This window comes from Podarcis vaucheri (assembly GCF_965113315.1).
Source record: "Podarcis vaucheri genome assembly, chromosome: 4".
Lineage (NCBI taxonomy): Eukaryota > Metazoa > Chordata > Lepidosauria > Squamata > Lacertidae > Podarcis > Podarcis vaucheri.
The window spans coordinates 23967773-23990793 of NC_138762.1; the positions used below are offsets into that span (position 1 = coordinate 23967773).

At 44.0% G+C, this 23021-nt stretch overlaps 1 protein-coding gene across 5 annotated transcripts in view; it reads right to left on the reverse strand.

Moving 5' to 3' along the window:
- Positions 1 to 23021, reverse strand: part of ALKBH8 (alkB homolog 8, tRNA methyltransferase) — a gene marked incomplete at its 5' end in the record, with an annotated part of 65249 nt that overhangs the window by 37266 nt on the left and 4962 nt on the right. For 2 of the 5 annotated variants that reach the window (XM_082219258.1, XM_082219257.1), the window contains 5 exons: positions 1425 to 1529; positions 3891 to 3986; positions 7749 to 7880; positions 9446 to 9686; positions 11056 to 11213. In XM_082219258.1, the coding sequence (XP_082075384.1) occupies positions 1425 to 1529; positions 3891 to 3986; positions 7749 to 7880; positions 9446 to 9686; positions 11056 to 11213 (732 nt within the window). Of the gene's footprint in view, positions 1 to 1424; positions 1530 to 3890; positions 3987 to 7748; positions 7881 to 9445; positions 9687 to 11055; positions 11214 to 13076; positions 13086 to 16299; positions 16351 to 16838; positions 16864 to 23021 lie in introns of those variants that run through there. The other 3 variants (XM_082219259.1, XM_082219260.1, XM_082219261.1) reach the window with 3 other exon arrangements.

Genomic DNA, 23021 nt, shown 5'->3' on the forward strand with positions numbered 1-23021 from the left:
GGGGTTAACGCCAGAGAGTAAGCTGTCCTGCTAGGCTTAGCACTTCCTCTCACCTTCCTTCCTCTCACCTTGGGAGGAAATAGGCAATCAAGTCCATTGTTGTACCCAGTCTACCTGATATGCTCAGTGTGTGTGAAGAGCTTTAAACTGGTTGCTCCAGCTCAGCCGCATGGCTCTCACCAGACATTCTTGAGTTCCTATACCAATAATCCAAGAACTTTTACCACTTTGTAACTCAGAGAAATTTTACTACCTGAGCAACTTTTCTGGCTGATGTACAGGAAAGCACATAAACCTGACCTTGGCAGAGTTTGTAAGTACACCAATTTTTAACTAACCAAATGTGTGGTCTTTTCCTGTGCTGGGGGAACAGGGAAAATTTAGCACTCACTTGGAAAAGCATATTTTAAAGGTCAAACAGCCTACATTTCCACGCTTTACTTTGCTGCATAGATTGTGACTTTAAATCTCTGCCAGGGTTCTCTCAACAAAGAGTACTTGCTCTTAACTTGGATGTTAACATCCAGGAATTTGCCTTTACAGTGGTACCTCGGGTTAAGAACGTAATTCATTCTGGAGATCCGTTCTTAACCTGAAACTGTTCTTAACCTGAGGTACCACTTTAGCCAATGGGGCCTCCCGCTGCCGCCATGCCGCCAGAGCACAATTTCTGTTCTCATCCTGAAGCGAAGTTCTTAACCCGAGGTACTATTTCTGGGTTAGCGGAGTCTGTAATCTGAAGCATATGTAACCCGAGGTACCACTGTATATATTTTTATTTGCACTAACAGTAACATGTCTAGATAGGTTTGCCTAAACAAAACACACACAAAGATCAATTTCTTCCCCCATCTTTAAGAAGGGCTGGGAAGACTCCTACCTAAAACTCTGAAAAGCTGTTACCAATCAACTTTGTCAACGATGCCCAGCCAAATGAACCAATGGACTTGATAATATAAGACAGCTTTCAAGGTTCCTAACAAGAGGTAAGACTGCGGCCTTCAGTTTCAACTGGGTATCAACTGGAGACCTTGGAGGGCTTGCCCCATATACCCAAGGAACTGACACCTCCCATATGTCCAATAATACTTCTGCATTTACCAAGGCATTTTGATTAAGGGGTTCCAGTTACAGATAGGTAGCCGTGTTGGTCTGCCATAGTCAAAATAAAAAAATTCTTTCCAGTAGCACCTTAAAGACCAACTAAGTTAGTTCTTGGTATGAGCTTTCGTGTGCATGCACACTTCTTCAGATACACTTCAGATACATTCAGGTGTGTATCTAAAGAAGTGTGCATGCACACGAAAGCTCATACCAAGAACTAACTTAGTTGGTCTTTAAGGTGCTACTGGAAGGATTTTTTTTATTTTGATTAAGGGGTGTTTGTGTCAGGTTAAAGATGTTAGTGCAACACGTGTACATACCCTGTCCAGGTTCATACTGATTTATAGTCAGTTGATCAGGTTTCTCCTTAATGTGCCCCATCTTCAACCATTTTGCAAGAAGCTTGTTACAGATATCTGGGAGACCTGAGGCGGTGAGAAAATATGAAAGCAGAAGGTTTTCTCTCTTTTCCCTCATCCACAACAAAACATTCCCACATCAGAAAACAAATAAAGCATACAATTAGGAAAGCTGCGAAGTTTCAACTCTTAAATTCTTCATACAGAATACACCACAAAAAGGAAAACATGTCAGTTACATTTATATGGGGTTGTACAAGTTGGGTTTTTTTGCCATTATGGTGTTGTAACTAGAACGTTGGACAAGGACTACAGAGGTTTAAATCTGCACAACTATGAAGCTCACTGAGTGACCTTAAGCCTCTCACGATTTGTCAGCCTAATTCTACCTCACAGGGCTGTTGTGCTGTTAAGAGGAGGAGGGAGAATGACAAGCCTGTGGCTTTGAGCTCCTGGGAGGAAAAGTAGGGTATAAATGTAGCCATGTACAAATGTAGCCATGGCTATTCACCTTGCACATTTCTGCTCCATAGCTGAAAACATTACACTCGATGCTATTGTAGAAGGAAGCAGCTTGGGATTTTCACAGGGACTGTTTTCATGTTTCTTAAATGTGCTAGCAGCATAAAGCAATTAGAAACAGGCTAATTGCAACTAAATGGTCTCGGCATCTTTATAAGCGTGAGTTGGGGTGGGAGGGGGGGCGGTGTTCCCTGGATCACAGCACGAGTTTGCTTACTGGCATGCCCGTTGGAGAAGGCAACTTTGAATTTATTTGCCAAATTAATGAATTTGAGATTATCCTACTGTGCCTCTCGCTTGGAGTGAGCTAATTCTGATGCGCAGGGAAAGGGATGAAGCGAACTGTAATGTATACTGTCTTAATGTGCAAACGATCAGGCTTCGCACGGCTACTTCTTGCTGTGAGCAAAATTTTCGTCTCCTAATAGAATGTGAGGGGAAAGTGCTTAGGAGTCGCTTACAACTCCATCCTCCCGCAGTTGTTCCCATCCGTCTGCCTCAAGAGGGAATGGAGTGCGCCTCTGAGGGTGAAGTTACACTACTGCATTAGCAGCACCGAAGTGAACTCTCTGGGGCGCAAGCGTGGGCAGTGTGCATGGAGGTCTTGGGCTGCCCATACGACAAGACCCCGCTCTCAGCCTCACTGTTGTGGTCCAAAGAAAATCAGAGCAATACGTTTGGCACCAGCTTGGCTGCAGGAGTTGCCAGATGGAGGCATGAAAGGTGCCATCCAACCACCTTAAGGACTCCACTCTGGATGTTGTTGTTGTTGTTTAGTCGTGTTCGACTCTTCATGACCCCATGGACCAGAGCACGCCAGGCCCTCCTGTCTTCCACTGCCTCCCGCAGTTTGGTCAAACTCATGCTGGTAGCTTCGAGAACACTATCCAACCATCTCGTCCTCTGTCATCCCCTTCTCCTTGTGCCCTCCATCTTTCCCAACATCAGGGTCTTTTCCAGGGAGTCTTCTCTTCTCATGAGGTGGCCAAAGTATTGGAGCCTCAGCTTCACAATCTGTCCTTCTAGTGAGCACTCAGGGCTGATTTCCTTAAGAATGGAGAGGTTTGATCTTCTTGCAGTCCATGGGACTCTCAAGAGTCTCCTCCAGCACCATAATTCAAAAGCATCAATTCTTCGGCGATCAGCCTTCTTTATGGGCCAGCTCTCACTCCACTCTGGATAGTGTAGGTTTTACTCCTTAGCCCTTTCTTCTCCTGAAGATATATCGCAAGGCAGTGGAGGTTTAGGATCAGACTTTTCTCTTTCCTGGATGGGCTACCTTCCCAGGTTGATGAGCCCCATCAGCCCCTCACTTCCCTCTACAGCACATGCAGAAACTGCTTTCTTGACCCACCATTGGTCTCACCCGCTCAATCCTGTCTTCGCATGCAGGGGAAGTCCCTAACTCACTGAGGATTTGAGACACATCGGCTACCCTCATCTGGTTAGGCAGCCAGTCGAAGCCGTTCCCAGGCTGTAATGTACCAGCTGTAATGTTGGATCTTCCAAAATGTTTTGGTCTTCAAAAACTCCTACCTTCTTCAGGTTTTGTGCATCTCATATGCATGTCAGATTTTCAAAGCCACTCATTGTCAAGCATTTTCTGGACTCTTCCCTAAACACGTTAAAAGGAAATTGATTCAAACACATATCTAGGCCAAAGTCCTTTAAGACCCACTTACCTGGGGGTCAACCGCATGTTTGAGATTACAACCTAGGTGAATGGAAGCCTTGCGCTGCAAGCCCATTTCTATTGTATACTTGGAAGCAAGTTTCACAGATTTCAACAACAGTTACCCCCCAGTAAGCATATACAGAATTGCAACCACTACTAATCAGTGAAGAAAACTGTATTGATTATTCAACGGAAGACACACAAAACAGGCATTCCATTGGGATGCTCACCTCCAGATAAGGGTCTGTCTCTATCAACATTGTTGTTATCATATCGAAACTCGTATCCAAAATGTTTTACCCTCCTGTGTTTCAGAGACTTCTGAGCTGCGAAAATGGAAAGGAAGAAAAACAGCCATGTTTGGAAGGGCAGAAAAAAATTAAATAACCACAATATATATTTTGAGCTGCTGTTGCATAGTGGCTTAAGGACCAAGCCAAAATTCAGGAAGTTCTGAGTTTGAAAGTTTCCTGCGCCCTCAACTCACTCTGTGGTCTGTGATGATCCACATTTTCTCTCAGCCTCAGTCCCTCTCACCTTCAAGATCACTTTATAGGGTTGTTGTACAGATTACTAGATAATGCTTGTGAAGTACAGTGGAACCTCCGGTAGCAAACAGGATCCGTTCCAGAGGTCCAGCCAGATCCCAAGGTTTCCGCAACCCAAGGATCACTGTTCTGAGCATGCGCACACGGCGGTAGACCGCTTCTGCGCACGCGGAGAAACCCGGTTCGATACTTCCGAGTTTACTACTTTCGTAACATGAAGTTTACATAACCAGAGGGCTATGTAAGCCGAGGTGCTACTGTACTTTATTGAGTAATCCTGTTTTTCAACTAGAGTCATTTTCATTTCATTTCACTTTTAATTTGCACACTGCCTTTCTAGGCAGTTTACAAGCGGAAGAAGCAACAAAATATACAACAGGAATCACACATCTTATATATACACACACATATTTATTTTCGTAGATTTTCACGGGTACAGGAATGCAGGTTTTGGTGTCTTCGGGTGTCTTCCCGTGTAAGAGTCGGGGTGTCTGTGCGACGTTTCGACGAGGTCTCACTCGTCATCTTCAGGCTGGTGCTTTCGGCTTCTTGTTAAAATCCAGCTGGAAAACCAAGGGGTCTATGAAATACCCTGCAAAGTCTGCCCAGCCACGTACATTGGACAAACAAACAGACGAATAAATGCACGTATCGCAGAACACAAGAATGCCGTCAAAAAAGAAGAAAAAACTTCCTCTCTTTTCCAACACATGAAAGAAACAGGACACGAAATTAATTTTGCAGATTCCAAATTGCTCTTTAACATGGAACATCACCACAAGAGAATAATCATGGAAGCCATCGAGATAGAGAAACACCCTCACAACATGAACAAGCGTGACGACACGTCCCGCCTGCCAGACATCTGGAAATTAGCCCTCCCCACAAAAACCGACACCAGAACCAGAGGCACACAGAACGCCGTCACCAATCAACCACACCAGACCCAAACCCAGACCCTCTCCACAGACATATTACAGACTCCATCCAGTAGCCAAACTATAGTGGCACCTCCGGATGCTGCACCCCCCTGCAATCCCTACACAGATCTGGCTGGCACAAGGCACAAAACCATAGCTCGCCCCTATACACGAAGCCAAGCCAGAGCACAACTAAATGCAGCACAGCCATCTTCTCAGAAAAACTCTTCACAAGCTCAAGAGGTCAAGACACGAAAGCTTTAGCAACTAATCTACACTTAATGACCCACCCAGTGATATTCAGAATATCACTCATGAAATCACCCAAGATATCCCTCAAGTAATTAAGGAACAAAAGAAGAAAAGGCACACTAATCTAGGAACTTCCTCTCTGCCCAGAACGTTGGAGGCTATACACCACACCCCTCAACAGTATTTATAGGAACTCAAACACCAGACTCTGCTCTGTTCCAGTAACAAGAAGCCGAAAGCACCAGCCTGAAGATGACGAGTGAGACCTCGTCGAAACGTCGCACAGACACCCCGACTCTTACACGGGAAGACACCCGAAGACACCAAAACCTGCACACATATTTATACATATACAGTGGTTCCTGAGGTTACATACGCTTCAGGTTACATACGCTTCAGCTTACAGACTCCGCTAACCCAGAAATAGTGCTTCAGGTTAAGAACTTTGCTTCAGGATGAGAACAGAAATCGTGCTCCAGAGGCGCGGTATCAGCAGGAGGCCCCACTAGCTAAAGTGGTGCTTCAGGTTAAGAACAGTTTCAGGTTAAGAACAGACTTCCGGAACGAATTAAGTACTTAACCCGAGGTACCACTGTATGTGTGTGTGTGTGTGTGTACACACACTTTCCCACAAAAAGCTTTTTGGTTCTTACTATGGTTTTTGTTTTTACTACGGTTAAATAACATAAAGAGGCATTGGAAATAAATAGCAGCCTTCGAGACAACTTGGATGCTGCAATTGCTGCAATGAATACACAAACAACAGATGAAAGATTCGCTTCCACTGCACAGAGTGAGTCACTTGGTCAAATTCATGAATCCTCAAGCCTGTGTGTCTGGTCTCAGGTGTGTGCCAGAGATCTGCACATCACTTTATCAAAAAGGTTGCAGGTGGCACCAGTGAACTTCACATCTGCTGTCTATTGTAGTGCAGTTAAACCTCCAAACCAGCTCTTAAGTCACTGTTGTCTATGTAGATGATGGCAAGGGTGCTTGTTATAAACCAGTACCATGAGCAAGCAACTAAACTGATCAAACCACCAAGGCTGAAATGTTTTCCAAAACAATTCCAGATTTTGAACCACGGAAACTCAAGTTCCCCACCCATAACTAAGGAAGCTTACACAGATAAGATTAATATCCACGTTTATCTTTTGCTGTAAAACACCTCAAGCAGAATTTTCTTGGAATGGAATGATGCAAATCCTTAAAACAATTAATCATCTTTATTTTCACAGTTCCTGTCTCACAGCACTTGCAAGTATCTAGGCAAATAATTCATTGTCCAGCCCAAATTTCAGCACTGTTCAGTCCAAAACCATGACAGCAAGAAAAGGAAGAATTTGACACTCTGATGCGTTCGACTATATCCCCATTATATCTGATAACTGGCCATCATGGCTAGGAATGATGAGGATTCCCAACCTGTCGACTAAAAAGTTAGCAAGATGGGAACATACAACTGTCAAAATTCCATGGATTAAGAACAAGCATGGCTCAAAACACCTTTACCTTGGTTGGATAGAATTAGAATCTTTCCTATCAAGACAGTATTTCCATTAACTGATTATTATTATTTTATTTATACCCCACCCATCTGGGCGGCTTACAGCATATATAAAAACATAATAAATATCAAACATTAAAAACCTCCCGATACAGGGCTGCCTTCAGATGTCTTCTAAAAGTTGTGTAGTTCTTTATCTCCTTGACATCTGAAGGGAGAACATTCCACAAGGAGGATGGCACTACCAAGAAGGCCCTCTGCTTAGTTCCCTGTAACTTTGCTTCGCGCAGTGAGGGAACCAGCAGAAAGAAACAAAGCTTTATTATTTTCTACTTCTGCAGAGTGCTTTCACTCCAAATGCTGAAAGATAGCTCTATGCAGCACTCAGGCTGGAACTGCCATTATAGCAGAACCTCAAATGTTGGCTCATCACCAGCCAGGCTCAAAGAGGACCTGCTTTATCTGAGTAACTACCGTACTTCTGCCTTTAGCATGAGGAGCCTCCTCATTTAAAAGGGCCAAGCCTACTTTCACGATCTTAGCTCCAATCGGGACAGGAGGAACCTGTGGATCCACTAGGACTTCCGAGGCTGAATCTCATGTGGGAAACAGCATTTCCTCAGGCCAGGAAAGTCCTGCCACAACAGGCCCCATTTGCACCAGTGTTTCTGGCATAAGCGGAGTACCTGGGAATAGCTCTGAGGAAAGTTATTTCTCTTGCTCCAGATCCCTGGCCTCATTCCCCAAAATTGGGGAGCTGAACCCGTTACCATAACAACAACAAAATCCCCTCAAAGAATGAGCAAATATGTGATTGGCAGTCATCCAAAATAACAGCCATTCTTAGGAAGCATTACTTACCAGTTGAGGTGACTTCATCCTCTGCCCAATCAATGCTTTCTAAAAGTTCCTTTTCTTCCTCAGGCAAAACCAACTCCTCAATTATCTTCAGGCCAGGAGGCAAGGCTGTAGGTGTCATGTTCTCCCAAGGAACTAGGAGTATAAAAAAATTGAAGAACTCCCCATGCTGTTCTTTCAAGCTGCATAGACATACAGTTCTCGAACAACCAAGTTCTGTAATTATCTAGATGTTCAAATTTGCCAATTTTTAAATGCTCTCTAGGCAGGTAGCAACATCAAAAATGACCAAGCAGTTAAATATAGGGCTTGGCTGGAAGCAACACTAAACCGTTGTTTATATTACCAGAAAGAGCCTAGCTACCCACTCCTACCCCTCCATGCTGCCTCATTCCCCTCTGAAGCAGCCAGCAGGTGTAGTTTATAAGCCTTTACTTCCATTTTTAGTTAACTGAAGCTTGCCTTATTATCCTCACTCAGACAAACTGTGGTTAATCTTAATTTTGGTAAGTGGAAACAGGGCAACTTCAAACCACAGTTTATAAAGCTGGCTTACTTTCACCAAACACAGTTATGATTAACCACAGTTTAGGGTCTGAATAATATGCTAACCAGTGTAAAGGTAAAGGGTAAAGCTTCCAATCTCATCCTTGCAGCAGGAAAAATGAGAGGGGCTGCACAAGCCCAGAAGAGAGACTAGGCTTCTTCTTGTAATAACAAACCATGGTTGAGAATTGCATATAATATATTGACAGAAAGGTGCTGTAAGAAGTAGATGTAGGGGGAAACCTGCTCACCTCAAGCCCCTGCCTGACTAGAAAGATCTTGGAAAACTTCTTATGGAAAGCGCATTAGTGAATTAAGCGATAAAGCCAAAAGCAAGCTTAATTGTAGACAGTAATCCTTCTAGTCATGCGCCACAGGCTTGGTCCCCACACACTGTGCCACGCAAACCCCCTTCTGTTTAGGACCAGAGAACCCGGCTGCTTTTCAGATTCAAACGCCTGACTGCTTTGTCAAAGGAAAAGGTCACCATTTCCCCCGGCTGTTCCAGGTGAGATGTCAGCTGCCTTCGATTGTCTCTTCCCAGGACTTCTCACGAGGATTGAGAGTTTGTTTGTGGCCAACAGGCGATGAATACAGAGTGGCCAAAGAAGACATGTCTAAATGCTACGTCCAGGATCAAAAGAACGACAAATATTTGAGCCCAAAGGTGCGTGGAAGCGAGTTAGACATTTTTAGCAGCCCCCTCCCCAGCTGAAGGGAGTTTCAAAAGCCATTTAACGCTACGGGAACAGGGTCAGTTGCTCAAAGTCACAAAATTTACTTCCTTTGGATCTTGGACTAGGGTTGCATATACACCATGTGTTTATAAACGCCATCTCCAACTCCTCAAAAAATTCCATCAACAGTGTCTCCGAAAAATTTCCTACATCACCTGGGCCTTCTCGGTAGTGGCACCCACCCTGTGGAATGCCCTCCCATCAAATGTCAAGGAAATAAGCAGCTATCCTATTTTTAAAAGACACCTGAAGGCAGCCCTGTTTAGGGAAGTTTTTAATATTTAACACTGTGTTGTCTTTAACACTCGATTGGGAGCCGCCCAGAGTGGCTGGGGAAACTCAGCCAGATGGGCGGGGTATAAATAATAAATTATTATTATTATTATTATTATTATTAGCTAAATACAGCAGCAATACCTTTTCCCACAAAGTTGAAATAGAGAACGACTGTTTGGCCAGAGTCCTCCACCGTTATCTCCTTCCCGTTGAGGGAGTCATAGGCTTTTTTGGAGTCTTCTGTCCTTCCGTATTTCACAAATGAATATGGTTTACCGGGAGGCATTAGGAGAGCTTTCACCAGCCCACAATCCTGCACCACGCCGAGCAGTTGGCATCTGCTTACACCATTACCCAGACCTCCGTTGGCAACCACCAGGCTCTAATTACCGGGAGATAAAGAGGAGGGCGGTGGAGGGGGGGGGGAGGACAAGTGAGACACAGACATGAGTAATCAACACTAATTTATTCATCTGAAAGCAACATTCCATAAACACATCGGAGAAATAAAAGAGGAAATTAGGCTCTTATCCCAGAATTGCTCTGTTTGAAAAACAAAATGAAATGTTTAGATTTGAAATAGCTAGAATTTTTGTTGTTGTTGTTGTTGTTATGATTTTGATTCATATACAGTGGTACCTCAGGTTAAGTACTTAATTCGTTCCAGAGGTCCGTTCTTAACCTGAAACTGTTCTTAACCTGAAGCACCACTTTAGCTAATGGGGCCTCCCGCTGCTGCTGTCGCGCCACCAGAGCACGATTTCTGTTCTCATCCTGAAGCAAAGTTCTTAACCTGAAGCACTATTTCTGGGTTAGCGGAGACTGTAACCTGAAGCGTATGTAACCTGAAGTGTATGTAACCTGAGGTACCACTGTACTGCCCTTTATAAAAAGATCTCAGGGCGGTGGACAACATTAAAAATATATTTTACAGTGCATAATAATAAAAACGTAAAACAAAGCATGGTAATAGACAGCATAGCCATAAAAACTATCATAATAACAGTCATCCACACACATGCACACACCTTTAACAGGCCATAGATTATTTAATGGTCAAAAACCTGGCTAAAAAGGAATGTTTTCACCTGGCGCCTAAATACATTTAATGATAGTGCTAGGCGAGCCTCACTGGAGAGAGCATTCCACAGACAGGGAGCCACCACAGAAAAGGCCCCCTCTTGTTTTGCCACCCTCCAAACCTCTCAAGGCGGGGGGACATAGAGATGGGCCTCAGATGACAAGCACAGGGTCTGGGTCAGTTTGTATGGGAAGAGGCGGTCCTTAAGGTATTGAGATCCTGAGCTGTGTAAGGCTTTATAGGTCAACACCAGAACTTTGAATTGGGCCCAGAAAATAATTAGCAGCCAGTGCAGTTGGGTTGGGTCACAATTGGCATTATATGCTCAAACCATCTTGTTCTGGTGAGCAACCTGGCCACTGAATTTTGCACCATATATAATTATTTATAGCAGCTTTCATTTATGGAAAATCTACTCAAGACATATTAATCCAGGATGGGTAGTTGTCCATTTCACCAACAGCTTGGATTTCTGCCATGTGATCTGTTCCACACCAGCCTTCCCCATCTCTAACCTGCTGCCCTCCAGAGGTTGCTGAACTCCAAATCCAATTAGCCACAGCAAGCCTGGCCAATGAGACCCATTAAGATCAGTGGGAACGATCTCTTAGCAAACCTACTTAAAACACAATTCACATTCAACTAGGAGCAACTTCAACTCCCAAATCACCTTGGTGGGGTACGACACGCACTCAATCCCCTCGTGCCTTAGCAGGGTATGCCTGGCCTTCATCTGTTTTTGCCGCAGCTTTTTCTCTGCTTTACTGAGTCTCTGTTGACCGATGCCGTCTGTTTCCATGATGAAAAGGTCAACGGAGAAGATGCCATCTGGGGGAAAGAAAGGACCAGGTTTTAAATCCCTTGAACGGAACAAAAACAGTCAGCAACAAATCCTGGTTTTGACCTATAAAGCTCTTTATAGATCACCCAATATGGCATTAAATCCTCAGTCTGAAGATACAAACCAGTGTAACTTGCTCATCCCAGGGGCATGGTGGGAGCATTCAGCTCGGTCACGTGACCTGGCAACCCTGCAAAGAACCCAGTTTTAATGGCTTGTTTTCCCTCTGCCAGGGTTAGGCAGAGCAGCAGCCCCACTGCTGACCAGGGTTTGGATCTGGTGTGACTTTACACCAGCTTTTTGCACATAGGACTGCTCCCTAATCCTTATAACAACCCTGTGAAATTGGCTGATATTATTCTCATATGTCTCATGAAGTTAGAGATGAGCGCCATGAGATTTCCCCTGAGCCCTTTATGTTTGTTTGCTTTTCTGTTTTATTGTTGTAGCTTATTTGCAATCCACTGTAGGAGCCCTCTGGTTGTGGGAGCAGGATATAAACACAGCACCTAAAACCAAAATAAGGCTGCTGAAACTGCAACACAGTTCAACACTGACTGCCCTCCTGCAAATACTTACTGGGAAGTAATTTCCAGTGAACACAATTTCTTTCCTCAGCAAAAAAAAATTGGGTTGAGCTCCACAATTAAGAGATGGAACAAGCTGATTCAGCCCCTTTGGGGCTATTTCTCACTGTACTGACAAAAGAGAGAGTCTCCTTTGCACCAGTAGATGGTGCACTCTGCCCATTTATAATTCCCCACGCTCTTGAACGTTATTCTCCTTTTATTTCTGGTCATTCCTAGCTTACAGAATCACAGGAGTAAAAAATTGACTTTGCTGTAATCTTAATGCAAGTGAAAAACTTGAGGCCTTCTGAAAAGGTTGGTATTAGCTAGCAAATGCCCTGGAGTTGCCATTAAAACAAAGCAAAGAGGTAAAGTAGCAGAGCATTTAGCAGCAACCTGTGGGTTAAACCACAGAGCCTAGGGCTTGCTGATCAGAAGGTTGGTGGTTTGAATCCCAATGACGGGGTGAGCTCCCGTTGCTCGGTCCCTGCTCCTGCCAGCCTAGCAGTTCGAAAGCACGAAGTGCAAGTAGATAAATAGGTACCGCTCCGGCGGGAAGGTAAAAGGCATTTCCCATGCGTTGCTCTGGTTCGCCAGAAGCAGCTTGGTCATGCTGGCCACATGACCCGGAAGCTGTACAGCAGCTCCCTCGGTTAATAAAGTGAGATGAGCGCCGCAACCCCAGAGTCGTCCGCAACTGGACCTAACAGTCAGGGGTCCCTTTACCTTTAAGCTATTATAGCAAGCTGTTCTAAAGCAGGTTTTTAGAAGTGGCCTCTTCTGACTCAGTGGCAGAAGACGTGTCCTGCATCTAGTAAGCCATTTGGGTACCCCTATTTTGGAAAGGAAAAGCTGGACAGAAATTTATTTTATAAATAAACATAAACAAATCTGAAAGGTCTTAGTATGAACCTGTGGCATGTTCACTGGTACCCATCAAGATCCCCCAAGCTGAGGAAGATGCCAGCATGGAAAAGCATTTGACACAGAAGACAGTCATTATCTCCTGGATCAGTTGTTGGATTCAGTATAAGAACAGCTCCTTGGTCAATGAGCGTGGTTAGCACAACCAGGTGCAAAGAGAAATTGTACAGAAGTGGGAACTTTGACCGATGCAACTTTTCTTAAATCTGCATGAGAAGCTGTATCTGCAGCAATTTTCTCTTCTACCTAGCTATCGAAAGCACATAAGACCTGTTCTTACGCCCGCCTGGTCACCCTAGGGCTGCAATCCTTTGCACACTTACTTGAGAACAATACTGCAACCCTGCACACACTTACTTGGGAGTAAGTTCCTCTGAACTCAATGGAGCTTACTTCTGGGAAGGCATACAGAAAACTGTGCATACAAGTCTTCTTGATATATATGCTCACATCTCTCACACTCGTATAGCTATTGCTTTTAGAAATTTAAATATATAAGACCATAGTAAGAGTCTTGCTGGATCAGATTCAGTTCTCATAGTGGCCAGCCAGATGTGTATAGAAAGCATGCAAGAGATCACAAGGAAAACAGCTGTCTCCCTACCTGCAGGTCCCTAAATGCACATAGAGACATTTTTATTACAGAGAGAGAATTTTTAGGGCCGTATTTCTGGTTTTGTTGTATGCTACTGTGTGTACGTTTAAGTAGAAGAGCAGGATATTAAAAAACCAAAAACATTATCATCATTATCATGGTTGAGTTCCTTGAATTCAGCAGACCGTTCTATACAGCATAGGATCTGACCACAAATGAAGCAACCCATTGAAATGACACAAACCACTGACTCAGTAATGAGCCCCATTCAGCTCAATGGAACTTACTTTGAGTGAGTTGGCATGAAATGGGAGGCCCTTTGCTTCTCTCGATCTTTGAACAGAATTACTCCAACTGCTCTCACACGTGGCTAAACGTAGCATAGAAGCAGTAAGATAAAGGTAAAGGGACCCCTGACCATTAGGTCCAGTCGTGACCGACTCCGGGGTTGCGGCACTCATCTCGCTTTACTGGCCGAGGGAGCCAGCGTACAGCTTCCGGGTCATGTGGCCAGCATGGCTAAGCCGCTTCTGGCGAACCAGAGCAGCGCACGGAAACACCATTTATCTTCCTGCCAGAGCGGTACCTATTTATCTACTTGCACTTTCACCTGCTTTCGAACTGCTAGGTGGGCAGGAGCAGGGACCGAGCAACGGGAGCTCACCCCGTCGCGGGGATTCGAACCGCCGACCTTCTGATCGGCAAGTCCTAGGCTCTGCGGTTTAACCCACAGCACCACCCTTCATGGAAGCGGTACTGATGGATAAATAAACATGCTCAAGGTTGCTGTTGTTTCCATAGAATTATGGAATTACAGAATTGGAGAGCTGGAAGGGTCATCTACTACAACCCCATTGCAGTGCAGGGATCTCAACTAGATTTTACACGGGATCAAAGCCAGGACTGTGGTGTCTATTTTTGCTGCCTTTGCTCCACCACCTACACCCCCAAAGCCTCAAAAAAAGGAGTGCACTGCAGGGGACTTCCGGGTTGGCGCCATCGCCGAATGGCGGACTCCCTCCGAGCTCCGGAGGGAGCCTGCTCGGCAGGGGCTGGGTCCTACCGCGCCGGCGACGCGGGGACCCTTAGAAACCACGGGAACGGATCCCGTGGACATGGTGACTCGGCTGGCACCGTTATCGCTCTCCCGGCTTGTGAAAGAGCCTTTTTAAAGGCTACGGATCGGGCGCCGGGGAGTAGCGTGGTGCTTTGAGTCCTCCGCTTCCCCTGCCGGGCGCAGCCGCATGCCATTCGGCGGAGAGCGCTGGCTTCTTCTAAAGGAAATTCGGACAATTGATCAACAACCCGTGAGTAATTGGGCAACCGGGTTTAAAAGGAGGAAAAAAGAAAATTTTTTTCCGGATTTGGCACGAGCGGGAGGGGATCCAAAAAAGGAAGTCAGTCCCCTCCCTGATTGTAAACATGCTAAAACAAGGACTGAGAAACCAAGATCTATTCAGAAGTTTATTGATGATAAAAATTACCAACTCCACGATGTGAATTATAAGAACTGTGCTGGAGGAGAGGAGTCGAAGGTGAGGAAAAAGCAACCCCCCCCCCGGGAACCGGGGCGATTCGGACAGCCTGGCGAAGAGAGATGGAGATTTTGACAGCTGTCAAAGGAGCTGTCAAAACTGGAAATTATAAAGAGGACTTTGCTACAAGTTCTTTGCTGGTTAATTTTGTTACAATTTGATATAAATATGGATATAAACTGTCGGGAAAAAGAAACAACAAATTGACTTTTGGATTAGAGGATACAAAGTTATTGTAATCCCTCTAGAGGGGATTCGGGACATTACAAGTGTCGTATGTGGAAAACTACTCTGGGATGTGCAAAGGTCTTATCTCCTGGGAAAGCTGCAGAACTGAAATATTATTTTGTCTACAGAGGTGACTATAATACAATAGAATCTTCTATTGAAGCAAGAAAGGAACTGGACGTAAGTCTGTGTCCCTGAATAACAAACCTCTGTAGAGACGTTAAATTTTGGAATAAGAATGTTTTGACAGCTGAACAAGACAGAAACCTGAGAATCCAAGAAATAAAAGAGTAGATGACTGAATACGACACGGAAAGAATAATGGGAGGAGCAACAAAAGATTAAAGAAAATTAAAGGCCTCTATTAGATTGGATTTTCGAAGTTAAACATCATTAAAACAACCAAATCCGAAGAAAGCAGCATGATGGACTGAGATAAATTTGGTTATGGACTTAAGATCTCCAGGCCGACAACATACAGACAAATGGACATGGGGAATCAAAACCGGGGAAGGGAGGGGGAACCTTAGAATCCAAAGGCTTTGTAACCAACTTTTTGAATTTCTCTATACTTTCTATCTTATATTCTTTATAACGTTGATATTTTATGTTTCTGTTTTTTCTTTTTTTTAGAAAGGGGGAACTCGTGGAAGGAATGAGAGCGGATCTTAGGGGAAAATTTTGTTCTATTATAAGACGAGGAGTGATGCTAAGATGGTGTAAATTTAAATTGGTTTATGAGTAAAATATATTAGGTTTAATTGGGGATGAGAACTTGTGGAACCAACTTAGATAAAGGGGAATACAATCGGGAGGGGAAGGAGGAAGTCCCAGAAAGAAGGTTATGAAAAGAAGGGTCTAAATTAGTTTCTCTTTTTCTTTCTTTCCTTTATCTTTCTTATTTTCTTATTCTGTTATTATTGGAAATTTTAATAAATATGATTATAAAAAAAAGGAGTGCACTGCAAACAGCAGCTGTTATGTCTGGGCAGGAATTTTAGGCTACGATCCTTACAACACTCTTTCCAAAACTGAGTTAGCATGACCACATCCTGTTAATAAAGTGCTGATTCAGTGTCTCGGGAGCAGGAGACGCCACGCAAGTCTGAAATCAGGAGAGGAATCCGTCCTGTCTTGGGTTCGAATTTGCAGCCTGGTTAAAAGATGTTGCCATTTGCCTTTCTGCAAAGCAGAGCAAAGCAGAGAAAAGAAACTGGCTTACCTTACAGGAGGGCAGCCATGCTGCAGGAAACAGCCCAACTACAATTCCCATGAAGCTCTTCGCCTACAACTCCCGTCATGCCTTGCAGATTCCCGGCTTTCTTTTAACCCCTTCATTACACGCATGCGGTATCACGTTGCAGAGTTCTTTTTTCATTTCTCCAAACTACGTTGTGTCTCGATGGGATAAAGATTAAGTAAAGCTAACACTGCTTTGTTTTTCAGAGCCCTGAGCGTGATGAAGGGGAAGGAAGGTTAGGTTTTGGTGGAAATCATGCAGCATTATTCCGCACCCTTCTCTGCATTTTAAGTTTCTGAGCGTTTGCAGCCAGTATGTGTGGCTTTAAAAAAATGGGGGGGGGGACCTGCAATTTCGTTATAGGCTTAATGTGTAATAAGTCCCACTGAGTTCAATGAGGCTTTCCTCCAGGCAAAAATGTGCAACTGGCATCAACATTAAACTTAGAAGATAACTCTTGCATTTTATTTTTAAATCAGCAAAAGGGTAGTGGGAATGGATGAGCAGTTAATTAAACAGACATATATACATGCAGTTTTGTAGTGGTGAATTCTGCAGTGCAAGCTTTCCTCATGATCACCCTGAGAAGTCTAGTTACAGGTAGGTAGCCGTGTTGGTCTGCTGTAGTCGAAACAAAATTTAAAAAAATCCTTCCAGTAGCACCAACTAAGTTTGTTATTGGTATGAGCTTTCGTGTACATGCACACTTCTTCAGATACCTAAGCTCATACCAATAACAACGCCCCATAAGTGTTTTATTATTTCATAAAATGTATTGGCCACTTGACTGTAAGAAAAACCTCAAAGTGATTTACAAAAAATAATAATAAATTAAAAAATACAGCCCTGCTTTAAAACATGCAAAAGTTAAAATACTAAAGCAGATTAAAATTACCTCAACTTTCTAAGCATCTGGCTAAAGCACCCTATCTATAAACAGGAATGCTTTTAGCAGGTGTCGAAAAGAGTACAGTAAAGGTGTCTGCTTGATCTCAATATGCAGGGAGTTCCCAAAGGGGTAGGTGCTGCCACGCTAAACTAGGGTTGCCAGGAGCACCCCAGACCCTGAGATTTCAGGGCCCAAACATGAGACCTGGTTGATGTCGTGGGTGGAGGCTGCCTGAGAGAGCATGTCATTATCACCAAGCCCCTTCTGAGAGTTGCCTCTTTTGTTTCTGCAGTTTGCAAGTGGTACTTCCCTCTCTCCTGGTTCCCCTCCATGTGACGAGCATGTTCCTATTGTCGTTGTGAACTATTGGAGGCCATGCTTCATTTTATTATTATTACATTTACAGCGGTACCGGGGTTAAGAACTGAATTCGTTCTGGAGGTCCGTTCTTAAGCCGAAACTGTTCTTAACCTGAGGTACCACTTTAGCTAATGGGACCTCCACGCAATTTCTGTTTTCATCCTGAAGTAAAGTTCTTAACCCGAGGTACTATTTCTGGGTTAGCGGAGTCTGTAACCTGAAGCATCTGTAACCTGAGGTACCACTGTATATACCACTTTTTCTTCCTTTTCTGTTTTTAGACTACAATCCCCATCATCCACTGGTCTTGCTAGCTAAGGATGATGGGAGTTGTAGTCCAAAAAGAAGTGGAGGCTCAAGTTTGGGAAACCCTGAGCTAGATGAACCAACAGTCTGACTTGGCATAAGGCAACTTCCTATATTCCTGCTTTAAAGCAAAACCTTAACAAGTAATTCTTCTGTAAATGCTTTTTAAAAAAAATAATATAAGAAAAAAGTAAAAACATAAACGAGATCACATCGCATCCTGGCCAATACAATAAACATACGATTCCCGCCCCCCCAAAAAAAAATCTGATTTATTTTCTCATTTATTTATTATCAGTGGTATTTTTCTAGAAATAGAGGTGCCAGAAATCACCACGAATACCTCTCTTGTTCTCTTAAAATGGCAATGGCATTATAAGACATGCCGGAACCAAGTTCTGGCTGGGGGGAAACCCTGATTATCATCACCATCGTTTTTCTGGGGTTTCAGGCGGGTTCTCAGTCAAAGTTAATCGGCAGCTGCTCTCAGATTCAAACCATATATTGCCTTTTGGTGGAGCCCTTCAATTTCTCTTTTGTTCTCCACTCTTTCTCCCCTGTCTCAAAACAGTCCCTGTGGATTCAAGACACAACTCCAAGAGCACTTGCCCACTGCTTGCCCACTGGCTTATTGGAGATTCTCTCCATCTTTTTTCTGCTTGCTGCTCCGCAAATAATTCTGAGGCCGGGGGTTGCCAGCCCAACATCTGTGACCACATCTGTACCTATAGAGGCCCTTTCCTGGCACCCACAGGGTCCCCTCCCCCCACTGAAATTTGGCTTGAAAGAGACATTCTGTTGTAGCTAATGGATCAGTTGTGGTGTGTACTCTGTGTGTGTGTGCACACGTGCGTGTGTTGTGTCAGGAGTTCAGCTTACACTCGAGTAGGACCCTGGCAGAGACACATGCCCGACTGGCATGTTCTCTCCCTCCTGGTCAATTGTTCAGGGGCTTCAAAAGCTTTCTTCTGCCCAAACATCACAGCAACTGATGCCAACCGACACCGGCACACTTAGAGAGCTGCAGAGTCTTCACAGCTTTGCATGACAGACCTCAGCAACATTTTGGTTAATTACTTTATTTACATATAAACACACACGGGGCACTGCAACATGGCTCCCTCTCTCTCTCTAGCATCAGAGAGCAAAGAGGAAAAGAACAAAGGACAATAGTCCCTCTTCACAGAACACAGTAACACAAACATCCTGTCTCCGTCACTTCCCACTCTGTGGAGTCAAAACATACACCGTCATGTGAAAGACAACAATCCCATGACTGCAATCATGGAGCAGGAATTATAACATGACAGTTTCTCCAGGGTGCAAATTGGCCCGTGGGGCGGGGAAGTTGGCAACACCTGAGCTAAGTTAAGCATATGTTCTTATCTCCCTCACTGAAATCACTGGGACTCTGCCATTACGTTGGGCCGGATTGTTCCCTATTGTATGTAAATAATGGGACGGCAGCAGAATGTTTCGTAGCCACATTTAAGTGCATGGCAGGAAAGAGATCTGACAAAATACACATTGACCTAAAGCTATCCCTCTTTTCCTGCTTGGCAGGGGGTTGGACTCGATGGCCCTTGTGGTCTCTTCCAACTCTATGATTCTATGATTCTTTAGAAAGTTACCCAGAGAAGCCTTGCACTGTGTGTCAGGTCGATTTTACATCTGAGCATTTCAGTCAGGTTTTCATATTGTGACTGGTATTATCTAACGCCTGCAGGGAGGGCTAGATTTTCTATATAAAAACATCCCCCGTTTTGCAAGGAGAAAGCCAAATTGTATTAAAAAGATTCGGCATTGCATTTACCTTATATTAATAACTAATTGTTCAGGTGCTCTTTCTGATTTCTCAGAACTCCTCAGATTTCAGTCCATAGCCATGAGAGCTAGAAATTTGGTTGTGTAATGCCACAACCAGATTTTGAAATGGATCCTTCATTTTGTTTCAGTATTGCTTCAACCATCTTTGACTTGAGATGTCAATGGGACAGAACGTATGACAAAAGCAATATTAAAATCACTATTATCTCCAGTCCTGATGAAACTGCTGGTTCTGAAAGTCCATGCTTATCTATATTTGCTCTTCCTACATTTCAACTTTCAAGGTGGTGCAAGTGCAAGATTTTAAGAAAGGGCTCATTCATTCTGTCTTTTAATGTGGATGGTAAGCTTCTTCTCCAAATTACTGCCTTCCCACAATTTCCCCTCCCTTGATCCAGATTTTCTTATACCAGGGATACTCTGAGAAAGGAGAGGGTATGTGGAAATCCAGATTGAGGGAAGCAGAGATACCAACTTGAATAAAATATGGGGGGGGTGCGGACAAGGACAGTGATATTGGAGGTAGGGGGACAAGGACATAGGAGGGATGGCAGAAAAGAAGTTTGAAAGTAAATGGCAAAGCTCTTGACAATGTCCTCCTCCCTTGGCTCTTAAAGCATGTCTTGAATTTAATTTTTAAAAATGACAAGCAACCAGCGAGCTGCTTCCTCTTTTGTCCTAGCAGAGCTCCATGAATCTGTCCCATGGAGCGCACAGTTTCATTTTCTCTTCCTGTCTGTCTCCAATTGCAAGGGCTGTAAGAAATGAGGTTTTCCCCCGATCCCAGCTCTCTTGCATCCAGCAACCCTTTTACAAGTTCTTTTACAGGGCTCAATGGGAAATGAAGGCCAAACATGGAAAAAAGGAGGGGAGGCAGCAATGGCAATCAACTTTGGGGGCCCCTGGCCTCCTCAGATATTTTATGGGGGGCTTGTGGGGGGCAAAGGGACCTGGGCCCCTAGGAGTTGGCGCCTATGGAGGGAAGGGGAAGTGTGGGAAGACAGTGATTTAGAGGAGAATGTCATAGAGTATGGGTAGGCAAACTAAGGCCCGGGGGTCAGATCCATCCAATCGCCTTCTAAATCCAGCCCGCAGACAGTCCGGGAATCAGTGTGTTTTTTGCATGAGTAGAATGTGTGCTTTTATTTAAAATGCATCTTGGGGTTATTTGTGGGGCATAGGAATTCGTTCTTTTTCTTCTTCAAAATATAGTCCAGCCCCCCACAAGGTCTGAGGGACAGTGGACCGGCCCCCTGCTGAAAAAGTTTGCTGACCCCTGTCATAGAGCAAGGAATAATTAATGGAGGTATATTAAATGACAGTACAGATGAGCCCCAAATCTCTCACCTAATAAAGCTTAGAAGTTATGGAATCAGATGTCAGGTTCCCTTATAGAACAGTCTCATGGGCCAAATTAGGACCCCTGCTGGGCCCGCAATTAGGACGTTTTAGTTTTGGGCAGACAACCAATGACCCACATGGTAGACATTTATACAATTATAAATAGTGTGGAGATGGTGAACACACATTATTCCAGTTTGGCATGGCTTACTAAATTGGTGTTTGGGCCCATAACCAAGAACCCATTGTATGACTTTGCATTGTCATGCTAGAATTGAAGAAGGTGGTTAAAAGGCCAGCCCAAATAAAAATAAGTATCTGGCTGTTAGCCTAAGGCTGGCTATGGTAGAACAGAAATGCTTTTTTGAAATTTTCAGTGGCTTTTTGTTTCCTAGTCCAATATTCCTCTTTGGCTGGATAAGCTTTTATCTTTAGGCAGAATCAGTACATGTGCAGCTCAGTCCTATTCACGTTGAGTTGGGATGTAAACATACTGCATTTATATGTCAAAATTATTTTTCAAAAACCCTTTTGCTGGCACATCAAAGTCTGCAAATTGTTGCCAGTTCTTCAAAGAGAATGATCCTACAGGTTAAAAGAAAAGAATAACTTAAAAGCTTTTTGCAGTTACGAAAATAGTCTCTCCTTTCAGCGGGGAGAGATGAGGCCAATATTTTGCAAAACTTCTCTGGTTTAAGTTAATATCACAGAATACTCTTCCACCCCTAAGGAAAATTGTGACATTAACCTGAGAAAAAACCCAGTTCTGTCACAAACAATTAGGATTCGGTGGGCAGCTGGAAGGCTGTGCAACTTTAGCTGGTTATTCTCATGCTAGCTGTGCTAAAGAAGCTATCTTTTTGGCATTTTCTCTCTCTTTAGTGCACAATCCCATCCCTTGTCAAGGAGGCTGTGAGCAGGAGCTTACACATAAGCAGCGGTTCTATCAGAACAGACATTCAGAAAGATGCCCAGAATGAGCAGGAAGGCAGGAGGGGGTGTGGGGTAGAGGTGCATATTTTGCTGTCTATACTGGCTTGTTGTGTGACTCTTGTAACGGTCCTGTGATGCACCGAACACGCCAAAATCCGAATTGATGCTTATGTCTATGGTGTAGCTTGCATTGGTTTAAGGAGAGTCAGGGTCGCAGGATTACTGGCTTCAGTCCAGTAAAGGATTCAAGGCCCTCCTTGTAAATTTAAGAATGTAACTAATCCTGGATTACTCACTCCACTGGGGTGGTAACCTGGTTGCCTCATCCTTGAATTCTTCCTTGGCACGAGCCTGGCAAAACTGAGCAAGGTTTGCATTCCTGGAGCTCTTAAAAGGACCAGGACATCCCCACTTCAACGCTGTAGAAAAAAAGCCACACACCTTGTTGATTCAGAAGGCAAATGCTAGTGGGGAACTTTCCAGACTGAATAAAGGGTAATCCTTGCATTGGGTAAATTGGAGCCACAGCATTCAGCGAAGTAAGGCAGTTGGTTAAGAAAGACTCCCTGATCCACTGGGGACATTTGCAACGACCTGTAACAGGGCCTTCTCGGTGGTGGTTTCAATTTGTGGAATGCCCTCCGTTGTGAGGTGTGTCAGCCTTCCTCATTACTTACTTTCAAGAGAAATTAAAAAACTGGAAATGTTTTTAAATGTATGGGAAGCAGCAGCACCTTGAGCTGCTGTGAGGACACATGATGCTGCCAGCTTGCAAAGGAATCGGGACTTGAGAGAGGTGGCACCTATCCTCTGGCTTTTCCTCCTATTAGGCAGGTGCTGTCTCTGTTGTCTTTTCCACTTTTGACAAGCCTTTTAAGCAGGGATATTTATCCCATTTATCCGTACCAGAACTAGTTTTAACCGTTTACATGCATAGCTTTGTTTTTATATGTTCGCCTTATTTTCAAATATGGATTGTTTTTCATTGTTTTCTCGAAGGAACTGTTTTTGTTTCATGGTTTTTGTTATTGAAATATACTCAGAGTCG